Below are 18,820 nucleotides of genomic sequence, written 5' to 3' on the forward strand. Positions count from 1 at the left end.
AAGGGTCTCCTAGGGGGTTTCTGACAGGCAGTCAGGACTGGGATGGTAGTTCAACAATGCTATCAAACTGCTGGCAACCTTCTTGCAGTAAACCAGCACAGGAGGAAGTGTAGAGCCAAGAAAATCTCCCCCCATTATACTACCCCCAGGTCTGCCCTACCATTAGGCTTCTATTTATGTGAATCAATAAAGTTTTTAGTTGTTGGAGTCAGGTTTGATTTTCATTTCTGTTACTTGAATTTGGAAGCATCCTAAAATCTATAGCAGGGAAGCAAACTCACAAAGAGACGTGAAAGAAATGGGGGAGGACAATCAAGAGAGTTCAGTGTGATCTGATCTGAGGGAAGATGGACTTTGACAAAGGAACAGAATCACTGAGAGTGCTAAGTGCAGCAGATTTATCAAGGAAGTGCTATTCCTATGCAATTTCTACTCTGGGTATGAAACCTCTTAAAATTAATATTTATATTTAGTCATCATATCATGGTTTTCACCTCTTTAAAGTATTCAAAGTCTAAGTGATGGCAACCTACTTTACAATTGGTTGAGATAATTATAAAGTATGTTTTTATAATGAAATATAGAATAAACGTGATCAAATAAGACTGTTTCATTGTAAGTGCATTGAAACTTCTTTTCTCCAAGTAGAACAATTAATCAGTGAAGTTTTATAAGTCTTATAAGATGTTGTTTCACAAAAATATTGTGAGAAATTTTAAACATATACCCAAAAGTAGGAAAAAGAGTATAAGAATGTCCACATCTCTATCACCCTGATTCTAGAATTCCCAATGGTTTGCCACTTCCTGTTCTTCCCTCCTGTTTCCCTCACATGTAAAATGAACTGTTTGAAATCAATAACATTATCTTCCACAAACACTGTATAAATATTCTATAATATTATCTTCTACAAACCATGTATAAATGATAGATTTCTAGGTCAGAATACAGAAGCCCATCTAACACTTAGGGTACGTGACATTTCTACATTTTGAATAGAAGATGGTATTATTAAAACAACGAGTAAAATTAACAATGAGTCCATTGATGAATCTAAGAATAATGAGCTAAAGTAAACTTCTGACCATACTTACCCAAATCACAAATAGTCAAAAGTTCAGATTTAGCCTACCAACATAAAAATTTTCCATTTTTATAGTTATTAAGTTGTAAGAGTTACTTAGTTTCCCTATCCTACATATCTGCCACAACATTTTCTAAAAATATTTATAACTTTTTTCTTTCCATAGCCTCAGGATCAGTGGTTCTCAAAGTGTGGTCCAGGGATACCTGGTGGTTCTCTAGACTCTTTGAGGGGGATTGGAAAGATCAAAACTTTCCAAACTAAGAAGATGTTTTTTTCTCTTTTTATGTTCATTTGAGCACAGATACACAGTGGAACTTTCTAGAGAACACATGATATATAACATCAATGGTCTAGTGTTTATGTGAAGTAAATGTGAGAATATTCCCAGTTTCTATGAATCAAATATTTAAAAAAGATTTGTAAAAATATACAACAATTCTAATAATCTCACTATATTTTGTGTTGAAAATGTAATTATTTTGTAAAAATGTTATTTATAATAATATGTAATGATGTTATTGGTATTTTTAAAGAATTCATACATAAAATGATATTTTATTTGTCTTAATTTCTAAAGATTACATGGGTAGATATAACCTATATAAACAAAAAATTCCTTGTCTGCTGAATAATTTTTAAAAGCATGTGGGAGTCTCAAGACTAAAAAGTATGAGAACTACTGTTCCAGATAAATTCCCTCCTTTATCCTATAGATGATACCTTTAGCTAACGGGATGAAGAGATTCTTTTTCTACTATTTTTTGAAAATATTACTGGGAATAAAATGCATCTTCTTCATGACATTTCTTTCCATGATTAACATTCTGATTTTGAGCAGGAAATAGGCAAGAGATTAGGTGAGGACAATATCTAAGTCAACACTCACCTTCACTAATTCTGTGTAGCCTGTCTCTCTTGGGGTCCACCATGGCTGGGCTCTCAAGCCATTCACATTATAGAGCGAGCGTTGCCAGACGGATGCGAAATGTCCTCTCTTGTGCCCGAGCTCATACCACTTGTATGCCTGAAAGAACAGCAAGACTGTGCTCAACACTACTCTGAATGAAATGAAGGACTGAATCATCTCTTAGTTTTACAGTGCACTTATACAGCACTAAATCAATTGCAAGTTGAAAAGATATTTAAGCCACCTAATCTATAGAACATTGTAGTTTAGCAACAGAGTTGGCTGATCCTCTTTGAGGTTTCATGGATGACTGGGATCTGCAGTTGGCTGTCATCACCTGTCATTGTGAGAGGTATTATACTACACATCTCTAAGCTGGGAAAAGATCAAATTTGAAATAGAGTTTTACTGAATATATGTGGCTTTTACATCATTATAAAGTTGAAAAATCTTGAGTCTACCCACCTTAAGTTGAGGACTCTCTGTGCTTCGAGAGATATTTAAATAAAGAACTTGTCTGTTAAGTACCCAACTCTGTTCAGATCTGGTGAAAACATTACTATTGAACTGAGTTTCTGATTATGACCTTTTAGTGTAAATGAACACATGTATTTTATTTTCACTCAAGCTGTAAGCTCTGCGAATACTGGATGTTTCATTTCCCCACTCATTTTGTCTCCCCTGAGTGTCTAGCACACTCCAGGACTGTTTATTGAACAGATAAGTAACTTAAGACACCAGAGTGACAATGGTTATATTTTTAGTTTTCATTCATTAGTTCTGTTACTGTTTCCTTTAAAAGGAATAGTCTAAGACTTTAATGTTTACTTCAAAGACATTTGCATTTACTGAATCGGGGTGCTAAAATGGATAATGATTTCTTTTCATGTGTACTTTCTTTCCATGTCCATATTTAAGGAAGCTACTCCATCTACCCCAGGGTAACAGAGTATAAGCTCCCCACTAAATTAAGTACACAGAAAGGAGACATTGTTCTGAGTTGACAAAAAAATATAATGATATCCCATTTTCGATTTTTAAAAGGGAACTTTTGTTTCTAATAAATATATTTTTCTGCCATAAGGGATAACATTTGTGGCTCTAGGGTGGTTGTAACATGATACAACTGACCTCCTAGAAGACTAGCTCAGGGACGGTTGTGGAATGCCTTGCTCCATATGGCTCCTCTAAATGATCCCCAGGCCAGCCATATGCTCTCAAGTGGCCCTCCTACATGCTGCCCCTCCTCCGATGCACACTCCATGTCTTTGACATGGAAGGTTTTCCTAGTGGTACACTGAATATTATCCTCTCTATTTCTACGAGTCTGATCTAGTGATCACTTTTGAAGAGTGTATATTCTGATCAATGTATATTCTGATCAATAAAAAAAGCATTTAGTATCAACTTGAATATATTCTTTAAAAAACTATGGATCTTTTATATCTCTAGATATAAAAGTATTAATATTTAAAAGCATATAAATATTCATATTTCAAATTTTTCTTCCTAAAAAAGTAAAAGGTGATAGTAATGCTGCCTTATGTTTTCAACAGCACTTTACAGTTTACTTTTATATGTGTAATGTCACTTGATATGTCCAAATATTCCATCTTAAAAATGTTAAAATCAAGGTTTATAAAGGTTAAATATCTGTATTAGAATTCACAGCTCCTGCCAGTTTGTTTAACTCTCCATCTATATTAGTATTATTAAAAAAAAGCTATCAAGAAATGTTTTTATTTAATTATCTTTCTCATTAATGTCTCAAATTAAACACACATACTAATCATTGTTATATATTTTCCTTGATGTACACGTAAGTTGTAGAAGAGTTTCTTTAAAAATCAGAAAGTTAAAATGGCTGATTATTGTAGGATTAAAAAAAGAAGAAGAAGAAATTCCATTTACCTTTGAGGTTAATTTGACTGTGTGATTTTGTCCAATTTGAATTTAGGATATTATTTCCTAAGCCATTTGCTTTTTGGTGTTAAAGTGAACAGCAATATTAAGTATAGTCAATGATATTTTGGAAAGTTTTACAACCCATTCAATTTTGAGTCATCAGCCATACATTTTAGGGACTAGGCATAAGTCATTACAGGAAAACCAAAACAGCAAACAGTAGAGCTCTGGTTCAAGAGCTGCTGTGCCTTGGGTTTTCTGTCCTCACTGTGTGAATGCCTGGGGAAGTCTGTCCACTCAACAGGAGCACGTTTGTCCGGAAAGTTTCTTCTGACACTTAGAGTAAGTACGCCTGTGTCAAACAGGACCCTTTGTTTTGCACTCCTCTGTCTCTTAACATTTGGGAGAAACCAAATCATGAAAATGACATGTCAGGAGTCTTCAGAAATTGCCTTCATTGATACATAGGGGATCCAAGTGAATTCCCCTTGACTGTTTTTTAAATATCTAAACTACCTTACAATAAAAATTGCTAGAAAATCAACACTCAATTTAGAAACCTCTAAAAATTTCCTCCTTACTATTTATTATCTTATCAGGAATCATATGCATCTGATCACAATTACTAAGATAGACAGTAGGGGCTGAGGATGTAGCTCAGTGATAAAGCACTTGTTCAGCATGCGTGAAGCCCCTGGTTCCATTCCTAGTACAACAAAAGAAAACAAACAAATGAAACAGACAGTAAAACCACCAGGGCTATTTTCTTAAATGGGTTTATATCAATGTCATCTCTACTTTTATGGAATTATTGCTATGTGTGGCTTTGTTTCTCATACCCATATCAACTCAGAAAAACCTGGGTCATGTCTGTGCAATGGGCCTGCCAGTGGCCTAGCTGGACCTGTTCTGTCTGTGATGTGCTATGCTGAGGGACTGGGAGACACACTCTTGATGAGAACAGCTGGCTGCAATCTGCCTATGGAGGATTATAAACGCCAGTGTGTGAAAAGGGACTTGATTTGCACACAGGTTTTTTGAGCACAGAGTAGCCTAGAAAAAAAAGTGAGACTAAAGAAACAAACAACAGTCAGGTTCTTACAGCTGTCATTGAAGTAGCAGGTGACACTCATGAATTAACACCCATGCACAGGAAGGGGAGTGAGATGGCTGCCAAAGAGCTTAGAAAGCCAGTCCCAGTTCTTGTCCTGAATAGACTGAGTGAGTGGAGGGAGCAGAAAATCTGACTCAGATCTTGATCCTGGGAAGCTGGCAATATCATGGAATAAGAGATGGAACCTAGGGGGAAAACAGCTTAGAGGAAGACTAGTGAGTTGTCTGTGTGACATCTGTGAGATGACAATAAGCAGGCAGCAGACATGAATCTGGACCTGGAAACTGAGACTAGATAGGAAGCCAGAATGTGGATTTAGAAGTCATGGAAATCCCAGGAATCCTTGTCCACTGCAAACCCCTGTCCACTGTTACAAAGATTTTTCTAAAATCTATTTTTCAGCTATGGATTTGCTTCTTATGGTGCATCCTCTCTCAGCCAGAGCAGTGCTCCATGCATAACAACATTTAGTGTGGCTGCCTCTTGATATGAAAAATCAGAAATGGAGATTCAACACCCAGAGATATCAGAAATATCAAAAGAGGTTCTAGAGGCTTGTCTCTGTCCTCCTGTAAGCATGAGTCCTTCTGAACTTTTTAAACTCAAGAACTGTGTTGATCATTATCATATTAATGATAATTAATATGCTGTTAGAATAGTCCCACGGGTTCAAGTACCAAGCCCTTCACAAGTGGTTAGTAGTGAGTTCTTTGTCCTTGAAGTAAGGGCTGTTTTCATCTAAGATCTGAGATAAATCAGACTTCTTTTATCTATCTTTGCCCTAGACCCTGAAATGTTCAAAGATAAATTAATTAGTGACAATTATATTTACAGTAGTCAGATATGAACATTTATCCAGTGTTGGACACTATAGCAAAATCTTTCTTCTCCCTGTCATTCAAAGGAAAAATGACCATTTACAACTAAAAGAGTGAAGAAATACAAAAATGATAAGTAACCAGAAATTTCTTCTCCCTTCTTCTCTTCACTGAATTGTCTCATTCTATTTTAGCTGACTGATCAGTAGGTTAGAGAGGGAAAGATACATAGAAATGTATACAGAAAACATCACCAATTATCCAAACCACTACTACTACTACAAATTTGTTCATGTCTCTAGGAGGCAATTACCCATCACAAAGCCCCTTGCTTCTTTGAGCCCCCAATTGTCCATATGGTCCTATGACTTCATTAATTTTAGAAATCTAATGCTGTGTTATCCTTAGATGACACTTTAATGCATATGTGGAATGCAACAGTTACAAAGATTCAGTGCCTCACTTTGTCTTTTCATTAACTGACTCTAAAGACGGCTGAGCCTAGAACTCCTTCAACAGTGCAGGAGAGGTGGGCTTTGCCACATCATTTGTGATGAACTGTGAGAGGGCTTTGAAATTTATAGCACCAGATGTCATGACTAAAGGTCCGATATCACATTTACAGGAGCTGACAACTATACTTAAGAAAAAAGAAATAATCTCAAAGAAAACATGTAACTTGTTGTAGTTACACCATTCTTTTGTGTCAATGCCTGTCATCACCCTAGCTACAAATGTTCATCTTAAACTGTATTAAATATTTCAGAAGGGAAGCTACACAATTAACCATTAGGATCAGTGTGCTCAGGGATCAGCAGAATAAAGACTGTTTTTGAAATTTCAAATAAAACAAAAATGAATCTGGACAAGCTATTAAAATATTTTAAAAATTTAAACAGTTTCAGAAACATCTCTTCATTTCACATTTTTAAAGGCACTTTTCTAAGGCACCATCTATCTACACACACACACACACAGACATACACAAAGACAAATACATTCAAACATGCTTTCTATCTCATGGACATAGACACACACATGCACACACACACACACACACACACACACACACACACACCACACAAAACACAACAATTTAGAAACCTTTCTTGTGATTATTTAGCTGATTGTTTGAAAGAAACTATAAAAGCCAAATCTCAAAAATCTTTTAGAGGATTAACTTGGAATTGTTAGGTTGTTTCAAACACAGTTTAAATAGCTAAATGGTTAAATTGTTGTTTTTAGAAGGGTATTATCAATTGCAACATTCTAGAAATGATCATGCCTACTTACACCCTCTCCTCTATTCAGGAGAACAAGAAGTCACAAACGCATTACCTCTTTATTTCCAACCCTCTGCATGGCATCTCCCAGGTGGAAATAGAATCGCCCATCATCAGTGCCTGGATCTCCAGATTCTATTCCTTCCTATAGAAAGAATAGTGTTAGTATTTGGGAAAAAATTAAATACCAGATTTAATTCCTTGACTTACATAAAATGTCCTACCTATGAAATATGGTATATCATACAGGAAAGTTGAAGAACCAAAAATGCATCTCAATACTAACATTTGGAATGAGGTTACTGGTTAATATTTACAATGCAAAAATAAAGATGTCATAAAACTAAATTTAGCATTAATATATCATTAATTAGTACTGAATAGTCCATACAATCAATATGCTATTTTGTTTAACACTGTATGGCTACAATCGTATTTTAATATTCCAAATAATATCTGTGGCTTGGTATCTCTCACATTTATTTTGCTTTCCAAATCTGACCATATGTCATCTAGTATCTTTTTATTCCTGAATCAAAATGTTTAATTTCTCATGTCTGAAGTGATGGCAGCCCAATTCAAGTAATATTTATTTCCTCTCAAAATAAATGCACTAATCTCCAGGATATATAAAGAACTCAAAAAACTTAACACACACACACACACACACAAAAAAAAAAAAAAAAAAAAAGACAACAAAAAAAACGAATCAATAAATGGGCTAAGAAGCTAAACAGACACTTCTCAGAAGAAGATATACATTTGATCAAAAAATATATGAAAAAATGTTCAACATCTCTAGTATTTAGAGAAATGTAAATCAAAACTACTCTTAAAATTTCATCTCATGCCAGCAGAATGGCAGTTACACCATTCTTTTGTGTCAGTGCCTGTCATTACCCTAGCTGTACAATGATACAGAATGTTCAAATTCTCAAATAAGACAAGGAATTGGAATTATTTTAATAAAACTATCTTGGCCAAATAAAACACACAAACTATTTGCAATCAGCAGGTTGCTGTTTGGAATCTGATTAGACTCATGTGAAAGAAAGGGATCACAGAAGAGGCAATTGGTGCAACCAATCTGGAAAGCAGTATGGAGATTTCTTAGAAAACTTGGAATGGAACCAACATTTGACCCAGCTATCCCACTCCTCTGTCTATACCAAAAGGACTTAAAATCAGCATACTACAGTAATGCAGCCTCATCAATGTTCATAGCAGCTCAATTCACAATAAGATACCCTTCAATAGATGAATGGATAAAGAAATTGTGGTATGTATACACACAATGAACTATTACTCAGCCTTAAAAAGAATAAAATTATGGCAGTTGAAGGTAAATGGTTGGAGTTGGAGAATATCATCCAAGTGAAGTAAGCCAATCCCAAAAAACCATCTGATAGTGGAAGCTGATCCATAATTGGGGGGGGGGGGGATGGGAAAAATGGAGAAACTTTGATTGGGCAAAGGTGAGGGAAGGCTGGGAAGGGTGCATGGGGGCATGAAAGATGGTGGATGAAATGGACATCATTACCCTAGGTACATGTATGACTGTACATATGGTGTGACACTACATCGTTTACAGCCAGAGAAATGAAGTTATGCTGCAATTGTGTACAATGAATCAAAATGCATTCTGCTGTCATCTATACCTAATTAAATTAATTAATTATTAAAAAAAGAATAAATGCATCATGATTTTTAATGAAAATTTTAATGAAACAAATGGAAAGATTAAAGCCAATTTGGATCTTAGAAAGTAATTCTTATTAAATGATTCCTATTCTAAAACATTTAGCAGATTTCTTCCAACTCCCACACAAGGATTGAAATTGAAATTTATGTTAAAAAAAGAGTGAGAGAAGAGAGAAAATATTAAAGCAAGAGAATGAATTTATAAAATCAAAAGAAGGACAAGTGTCAAAAATATTTAAATGTCAAGGACTTTTTTTTTCTAAAAATGTGCATCTTTGAGGCCTCTTCACAAGAAACCCATTATCTTTCACTAAGAAGAAATTTTATTTGTATAATACTGAAATTTAGCAAGCAACAGGATAAACTGATTGGCACACAAACATTCTTGTTTATGAATTAACTATCCTGGTTTTTGCTTTTTTGTCTTGGAAGCTGGGAGAATACTATCAGTTCCTCCTAGGTCAAAGGAAAAGTAAGAATATTCTAAATTTGAGAAACCTGTGTGTCTGCAGGACCCTAGTAAGGAATGAACAGGTTTCCGGAGGCCCTGTGACAGCTGGGTCAGACACGGGGCGCAGACCATCTTAAGCGGCACCACTGCTCAGTTCTGTGTCCCAGAGTTATACACCTTTTCGAAAGAGACTAGAAATCTATGCAATGTTCAAATTCTCAAATAAGACAAGCAATTAGAATTATTTTAATAGAACTGTCCTAACCAAATAAAACACACAAACTATTTGCAATCAGTGGGAATCTGACTAGACTCACATGAAAAAAAGAGATCACAGAAGTGGTGATGCTAGCCCAGAAAATGTTTTTAGTCATTCTATCAGCTATATGTTAAATATGGTAGCGACTATCCATGTGCAACAATTGAAATCAAAATTAATTAACACTAAATAAAATTTAAAATTCACTTTCTCAATCACAGTTACCATATTTTAGGTGTTCAAAGGTCACGTGGTCACCATAGGAGACAACATACATAAAAAATAGAAAGTTCTATTGCATCGTCCCTGAGTAGACCAAATGTGATTCTGGTGAATTCACAAGGATCCAGTTACACAGGTGAAAAAAAATGTTATTTTTATTTTAATATTTTTAGCTATCAGATAGGCTTTTGGAGAGGTGTGTGACCTATTCAAACTGCACTTGTTTCTTCACTTTTTATAGGCAACAACAGCCCTATTCAGACTTGACTTAATATATAATTAACTCGTGAAAGACATGTTTACTGCATTATCCATATTTTAATATATTGTGCCAATCACTGGTGTTTACTTTTGCCACGATTTTAAAACTGTAATAGTGGGATGGGGTGGTTCATTACTGTAATCCCAACAACTAGGGAGGCCGAGGCAGGAGGATCACAAGTTCAAGTGCAGCCTAGATAACTTAGTGAGATAAGACCCTGTCTCAAAATAAAAAAAAAAAATAAAAAGGTATGGTAGTGTTGCTCAGTGGTGGAGCACCTATGGTTTCAATCTGCATTAAAGAGGGGAAAAAAAGCAATGCTATCAGTTTCAGTTTTAGGGGTTTCTTCATAACATAAAGTCTTTTCTAAACAGTCTCTGCTCACATGATTGGTACTCCTATAACTACAGTGGAGGTCCATGCTGCCTGTGAATGCCATGGTCAGAGGGTGTACATTCTGAGGATGAAAAGCCTTAGCAGTGCATGCCAATCAATCTACAAGGCATAATCAAGGGTGTCCGAATGACTCAAAAGAATCAAAAGATGAAAAGAGGAAGAGGAATGATAGTTACCTTTAAATAGGGAATGCTCTCAGCAATCTTGTTCTGTGCCTTCAGGATAAAGCCGTAATGCACTTTAGCAAAGCCATCATTAGGTGTCACATTCAGTACCTGAACTCAAAGAAAACAAAAAGCTATTGTGATAGATTACAAATTGCACAAATGACTGTCAAAACAAATTTTAATTAGTTTTGCTGTACTTGAACTGGATTATGATGTTACAGCTGAAAACACTATGACATTTTGTCTCACTGCAGTCATTAAACTTCAATGGCCCTATTTCCTCTCAACTCAATGTACTTTTCACATTTACACGAATGAAATGGCAATAACTGCTGAAGCATTTGCTTTAACAATGCAAATCAGCAAAATATGTGTCAATTTATAGGACTTCAATTTTTTTTTTAGTGAATAGGGAAAAGGGCTTTAAATTTGCTCTGTTTGAATCCAACTCTAAATGGTTATTATAGGTTGCTTTATATAATGTGCCTTATCCATTGTCTTAATTAAGAGAAAATTTATGCTTTGTATTCATACTACATAACAAACATTTGAGTGCCCAGACTCTTTTAAGCACTGAAAATAAAGTTGGTGAGCAAGTACAGTATTCTGTGATAAAACCCAGGCAACTATTGAATACAAATCACATTATTGTGTGTTATATATGCATTTATTAGGATTTAGTGATAAATTATGCAAATGCTTTTAATTAAGTATTAGCAATGATAAATGAAACACCATTCAACTTATGAAGATGCTTTCACAAACTAATTTATGGAACAAGAACAAGATGAAAGTTTGAGCCATGTCGATGTACAGAAAAGATACACATGCTGCCTCTTTACTCTTGAGCCCGAGTAGGAAGAGGAAGTCACACACACCAAGGGGACCTACAGAAGGAGCATGTGCACAGAGGGGACATCACACCTTGTTGAATCCACATGGTGCACACTGCCTACACTTCAGTATTTCCAACTCAGATCAGGTCCTGAACCTCATCCGTTCTTAAGTCCAGCCAACACAACCTTCAAAGCATATTTAAAATTGTTAACAATTGTCATTTCCTTCACTGATGCTGCCCTGGTTCGGGCCTCAGCATCTTTCCCTGATCTTCTTACAGGAACCTCCTGATTGCGGGTCCTCTGCACTCCTGCAGTCCACACCCCATGTGGATCCCTGAGGAACTTGCTGAATTGTAAGTCGTATCACTTCCATCCTATGATCCATTCCACTGAGTGAAAGACAGAGTTCCAGGGATCCCTGCTGAGGCCAGCCTTATGCTCCTTTCCACTCTTCTGTCCCTCTGAGGCATGCTGGACTCTTTGCTTCTCACAGCAAGCCAAGGGCACCTCTGCCTCAGGACCTTTGAACTCACAGTACTCTGCCTCAAACACTCTTCCCTCAGATAACCAGACGGCTCACTCCCTTACCAGGATGAAGGAACCCTTGCTCAAAGGTCCCACCTCAGCAAACCCCACCCCTGACCCCGACCCCATCACTAGTCACCCTCCAACTTCTCCCTCTCCTGGTTCATTTTTCTTCTTGTATTCATCATCACCACCTGACCTATTATATATTTTTTTTCTTCAACTAGTGAGATGTCAGCTCTACAGGGATTGTGTCTGTTTTGTTCATCCTCAATGTCCAGCACACAGAGGGTTCTCAAGACTATGGTACTCAATGTATAGATGGGCACATGGCGGGTTTTCCTCCCTAACTAGATCTCTGAAAGTGCAGGCTCTGCCTTTTCTGCATTTTCCCCAGCACTGACCTCATGCTAGATGCTTATCAGAGCTCAGTACTTCATATCCCTGGAATGGAAGAGAATTGACACAGATCATGCTTCTGCCAGCACAGCCATGCAGGGATTATTATAATATTAAAATTATTACAGCCACACAGATGACATTTCTGCCTGTTGCAGGCACACAGCCACCATCTCAAGTCATTAACAAATTAAATCACTTACTAGGCATTTTAGAATATAAAGAACTGCAGACCACTAACATAGAAATTGAAATGAGATATACTCTTTTTTTCCTCTGGGTCTTCTCGGTCAAGGGAGGGAGACAGATTCACACGAAGACAATGACAATATAAGATGTTCAATAGCTAGAGAAATAGGCAAGAGGCATCAGTATCTATAGAGAAGGGGCACATAACTCACCCTGTGGTGTAGGTGACTGGGGGCAAGGTCTGAAAGGCGTTTAGGGATGAATAGGAGTTCACTAAAGAAGTGGCAGATGAGAGACAATGAGGGGGGGCATTCAAGGTACAGAAGAAGTCAGTAAAAAGGGATAGTGAGCCAGGAACAGCAAAAGGGAATGTTGTTAAATTATAAACAGAAGTCAACGAAGAGGCTGGGGAAGGGGTCAGAAGTTGCATCAAATCACAAAAGGTCTGATTAATTAATGTGTGAGATAATCCTCTGGAGAGTACAAAAAAAAAAAACCTCAAGTTCCTCAACTTATATCTGTCTCTGAAATATCCTAAGTGTGAAACAGCTTGTGGCTCTCCTCCATGTGCATAGTGGACAGTCATGTGTCACATCCTGTATGAATATTACTAGAAGGGTTGGTACCTGGGCACCCAGAGCAGCTGACAGTGCTGCCCTACCCACTTGATGCCTTACCTGTAGGTAGTGTGCTGACTGCAGTTTGGAGGTGGATGTGAAATGAATGTGCAGCTTTTGTTGTCTCGTTGAAATTAACATGTAGATTTATAAAATTTCTAAGAAAGCTAGCATTATGGTTTGAGTAAAGTGTCCTTCGAAAGCTTGTTATGTGAGACAATGCACGAACATTCAGAGGTGAAATGATCAGGTTACCTGAGTTGTAACCTAATCGGTGGATTAACCCCTTTGATGGATTCATAATTTGAATGGAATACATAATAATATTATGTACAATATGCTATATATAATATGCTATTGTTTATATATATGTATGTATGTATATGGGGGCGGAGCGAGAAAGAGAATATTGTATAATACTATCCCTGATTTCAGGCATTCGCTAGTGTTCTTGGAAGATATTTGCCATGGATAAAGGGGGATTAATATAATTATAAACAGCACTGCTCAATGCTATTACTAAAATGATATTTTTTAGTAAAATTGCAAGATCTGTCAGTTAAATAAAATGTGAAAAGTATTTTAAATAGCATATTGTACATAATATTATTATGTATTCCATTCAAATTATGAATCCATCATAATTTCATTTCATCTAAAAACTTATTTTGGAGTATGTACTGTTAACAATGTACATAATACATGTACATACCTATGGCAGGTATTTTCTTGGACATTCACGTACACAATCAAATGGGCTTAAAGACCAGTACTGTGGGCCAGGAAAGCATGGGTGAGCTGGAGCAGAGGGAGATAGATGGTTGTGTCTGGGGTTGATGAAGGTTAAAGAGAAGGAACCTGAGCAAAGGGGATCTCAAGGTTCAGGTAAGAGATGATGAGCCTGGGTTAAAAGAGGAAAGAATTTGAAAGCTATTCAGAAGGTAAAGGGAACAGAAATTTGTGACTTGGCACTGGAACATCAACTTCATGGATGATTATAGATGTACATGATTTTTTTTTGAAGGATATAGTAATTTTATTCTTTTTTTAAATTTATTTTTATAATCAGTTATACATGACAGTAGAATGCTCTTCAATTCATTGTACACAAATGGAGCACAGTTTTTCACTTCACTGGTTGTACACAAAGTAGGGTCAGACCACTGGTGCAATCATACATTTACCTAGGGTAATAATATCATGGACATACATTCTTGTGTGTGTTCCATTAGCTCCATTTCTGAGCTAGCCTGTATGGATTTTAATGAATGAAGGATAACCTGAGGCAGGGCCAGGAAGAATCAGGAATGATGCTCAACTTTGGACCATGATGGCTTAGGTAACTGGCATTGCCACTCATTTGCAAGGGGGACAGAGATTGAATCCCCAAAAGCTATGGATAAGCAATCCACATCAAACCATTTTAGAGTCGATCTCTTTGTTGAAACCAACAGCAGCAAAAGCTCAGAATGGGAACTATCAGTGATTTTTGTAAATTTACTCAAAAATAAAAATCAATGAGGAAAAAAATACAAAGTTGCAATATTAGCTTTCTGAAAATAACTTTTGATAAAGACATGAATACATTAGGATAAACTTTGGTTAAGGAAAAAGAATCCATTATATATAGCTTATTAACTTAGAAGTAAGAGGAGTGGGGGAGGCAAGTTCCACACTTATATTTAGCCTATTAGTGCTTCCTTAATAAGAAACTCACTCAATTGTATATTATGGCTACATTTTAGACTTTCTGCATCCTATTATGCTCAATCAGGTGAGATTATGATTTCAAATGTAAAAACAACAGCAGGTAAATTTTATTTTTCAAGGTGAAGTAAAATGTTTCATGTATCTGAGATTTAGTGTCAGGGAGCAAGAATGTCTATACCGAAGGGAAGGTTTAGAAAGGGGTAAGGACACATCCACAGTGGTTTAGACACTCCCACAGTCTTAGCTCCTGCCCCAACCAGCCAGCACTTGGTTGGACTTTTTAGATGGAAGGGAGAGAGGGATAAAGGAAGGAAAGAAAGATGAGAAGTAGAAAAATCATGGATATGTCTGTGACAGTTGAGAGTTCTTCCACTCACAAGATCCTGAGTAAATGAAACACATGATGTTTTCATTAATCAAACTCTGCAAGACAAGGCTCCCTAACTGTGTTATGGCCATTAGCAAATACAATGTCTGTTTTAGTCTGATGTTTACTATGATGACTAGAGGAAAGTAGCTGGAGATGCAGTACCCAGGAAAGAGAGAGAGAGAGAGAGAGAGAGAGAGAGAGAGAGAGAGAGAGAGAGAGAGAACTCTGCTCAACAAGGACAAAATATATACCCCAAGGGGTTGCCCCCAGGGAACCCACCTCCCACAGCCACACCCAGCCAAGATAATCCCATTCAGGGGACTAATGCACTGATTTAGATTAAACCTCTTGCAGCAACCGAACATTTGGCTTCTAAACTTTCTTGCATTGTCTCACAGAGGAGCTTTTGAGGGACATCTAACATCAATACCTTACCCATGTGCTATAGAGAATCATCTCATGACCTAAAAAAGGTCTTTAGTAGATGGAGCACATTTTCAACATTGTGGACTCGATCCATCTTGCATAGATATCAGTGATGCCCTAAAAAGCAAAGGTCTTATTTCTGCTCTCTCAGAAAATATAAGAATTAGGACAAGGGTAAAAAGATAACTGCTTCAAAATTCAATGATTTTCAATTAAGCACCAACAGCAATAAACAGGCAATTTTATGTGGACCGAGTCTCTGGACAGCATATAAAACTGCTCTACTTGACAGCATTTTTAAAATAGAAGGAATCATAATTACTAACAAGGAGTAGTAGCATTTTGATGTAAACTGTACCAGCTTGAAAACCATTGAACGACAGGCTTAAATAAAAGCACAACAAGGAAACGAGTTCATCTTTCTCTTTCTTTTCTTTTCTTTCTTTTTCTACCAGGGATTGAACTCAGGAGCACTACACCACTGAGCCACATCCCCAGCCCTATTTTTTATATTTTATTTAGAGACAGGGTCTCACTGAGTTGCTTAGCACCTTGCTTTTGCTGAGGCTGGCTTGGAACTCATGATCCTCCTGTCTTGGCCTCCCGAGCCACTGGGATTATAGGTGTGCACCCCTGCACCCAGTTATCTTTCTTTTATAGGAAGGCATTCACTTTCTCCACCTGCAAAATTCATTTGGCATCTTGTTTGCCCTGCACCAAATGAATTTCCTCATTGCCTAAAGGAGTCAGTTTTTTAGGCTTGATAGGTCCTTGGGACTTCGAAGTTATCTATTGAAATGTCCATAACAAGGTAGAAATTCTTTGAAAGGCATCCTTGCCAGAAGATCAGAAAGTCAATGCCTTTCTGAAAAGCAAGGAATCTACATGTCCAGAAAGGCCCATGATCTGCAGTTTCCCTCTAGACTGGATTCTAGTGCAGAAATGGGAAAAACAAAATTGTCTATTTTTTTACACTTACAGAATCTGAGTTCTTCTTCTCATTGCAAAAAACTCTTTCAGAAAGGCTGTCCATGGAGTTGACAGATAGGAAGTTTAAAAAATATCACCATTACAGCTGAAGGTTTTGATTTAACAAAAGCTAACTAAAATTTAAAATGTTCTGATCATGGGGGAAAAAATCAAGGTGAAAATGAAGTTTAGAATATGTCAATTATAATAATACTTACATGTTATTTAATTTAACTTAAAGAGAATGAGAGACTGGGTATATTATATGCAATCTGCAAAGAGCATTAGAACTTAATGTTCAAGATAATGTAGTTAATAGAAGATTGATGCTCACCTCCTCATACACCTTCTTGGCATTATCATTGTCTCCTATCAAAAGGTACCCCACTCCAAGATCATTCTTTAAAGAAGTATCACTGGGAAATAATTGAACTAATCTCTGTAGGGTAAGCAGGGAACCTCTCATGTGACCTGATTTGGGGGAAGGGAAAAAACAAAGAAATAAAAAGAGATTACATATACTTTTGGATTGAGAATATAATTCAGTAGAGATTATTCGACAAGCTAAAACCTGATTTTATAGATTAATGTTTCATTAAGTGAATTTCATGGTGAAGTTATGATGGTGTCAATAATTGCTGTAAATACTGAACATGCTATTGATTAAAGACATTTTAAAGACATGCTCATTCTCTAAGTTCATCAACACTTATCTTTTTATGTTAGATTCCCTCTTAAAAAAGTTTTATTTACCAATTCCTTGTGAGAATGTTTTGCGGAGATATTTTTGGCTTATTAACTTTAAAATTACAGATAGAGGATAGACAATAAAAATTCTTATTAATTTCAGGGTAAAGCACCTGTATAAAGCTTAAAAAGGCATCAAGTTACATAGCACAGCATTTAATTGTGACAATCTCCAATCAAAAGTGTACCCAAGTACAGTGTACCCACACTAAGTACTGAGTGTGGAGCAAAGGATAGATCACCTAGTATTATGGGACCCTCTGGTGGACGATAGGATACTATACACAACATGAAATCAGGAATCATGAAAATTCCAATTTCTGTTTACTGTAAGGCTATCTGACTGGCAATTTAAAGTATCTGGGGCCACTTGCCATTACTCCTTGCCGTAGTTGGAAAGACAACCTATATAAGAGAAAATGTGCTAAATTAGATTATCACCTTTGGAAAAAAAACTAATTACCTAAAGTGCTTAGTTGCCCACAAATCATATATTAGCCAACAATGTGGCAGGACAAACAAAAAGCTAAGCTGTCTACTCCACTAACAAACTATCTGGCACAAAGCATCACCAATTTAGCCCACATGGCCTGTTCCACTGCTGACCAATCGTATTCCACTCAGAATTCCCAGATGAGTGGATCAGCCAGTCATTTCCTTGTGAATAAATCTGGGTCTAATTTTCTGCCCTTTTCCTTCTCCCTGCCTGCCCATCTAGGCTCACTGCTTTTCTTCTGCTTCTAAACTTCTCCTGTCAACCACAACACAGGCATAGATTAAAAAAAAAATCCTGTGCAGCCATCTGCAGCCTGTGCCTTTCCCTGTGTATCATGAACCCTGTCCTATTGTGAGCCAAATGCACTATCTTGCAAATGGCCAACTGCCTCCGATCCTCTTCAAGTGAAATCACTTCATTTCCATTCACAGGAAAAGTCCATATTCAAATATCAAAGGACTGTGAGGAGAGGTTTAGATTTCTTCATAGGCAGTCTTCTTTCAAGGGCTGGCAACAGGATAGGGCAAGTGAGCACTCAGCACAAAAGCTGACATCCAAAAATATCCATCATTCTGAGTTGAATAGTATTTAACACATCCTTTAAAATAATCAAAATTAATGTAAAACATCCAAGGTGAACAAAACACTAACATTTTAAAGTTAGAATCATTAACGGGGCTAAGGAGCACCATGATGGAAGTGGAGGCAAAGGGAAAACTCAGCAATATGGATCGTGCATCCTGGGCAGTTCCTCCTCTGCCACCCTGAGTCCAGCCTGGCCTTTCTTGTCCTGTTTTTGTGTTGCACATTATCCTTCCCCTGATCTGGGCTTTCTGGACATAAGTCTAATTGATGGTTTCTTGCAGTTTTTACTGACACTGGGCTCTGCTCCTGTTACATCTGCAAAAGTGACACAATCACCCTTTATTCCATGTCTCCGAGAAGTGACAAAAGGGTCAGC

General features: G+C 36.8%; 1 protein-coding gene across 4 annotated transcripts in view; it reads right to left on the reverse strand.

Moving 5' to 3' along the window:
- Asph (aspartate beta-hydroxylase) overlaps positions 1-18,820 on the reverse strand; it is a 219,588-nt gene that overhangs the window by 48,419 nt on the left and 152,349 nt on the right. For all 4 annotated transcript variants that reach the window (XM_071602317.1, XM_071602316.1, XM_071602318.1 and 1 more), the window contains exons 18-21: positions 16,951-17,087; positions 10,582-10,680; positions 7,170-7,259; positions 1,974-2,111 (exon numbers count right to left, since the gene is read on the reverse strand). In XM_071602317.1, the coding sequence (XP_071458418.1) occupies positions 1,974-2,111; positions 7,170-7,259; positions 10,582-10,680; positions 16,951-17,087 (464 nt within the window). The remainder of the gene's footprint in view (positions 1-1,973; positions 2,112-7,169; positions 7,260-10,581; positions 10,681-16,950; positions 17,088-18,820) is intronic.

This window comes from Marmota flaviventris, chromosome 15 (assembly GCF_047511675.1).
Source record: "Marmota flaviventris isolate mMarFla1 chromosome 15, mMarFla1.hap1, whole genome shotgun sequence".
Classification (NCBI taxonomy): Eukaryota; Metazoa; Chordata; class Mammalia; order Rodentia; family Sciuridae; genus Marmota; species Marmota flaviventris.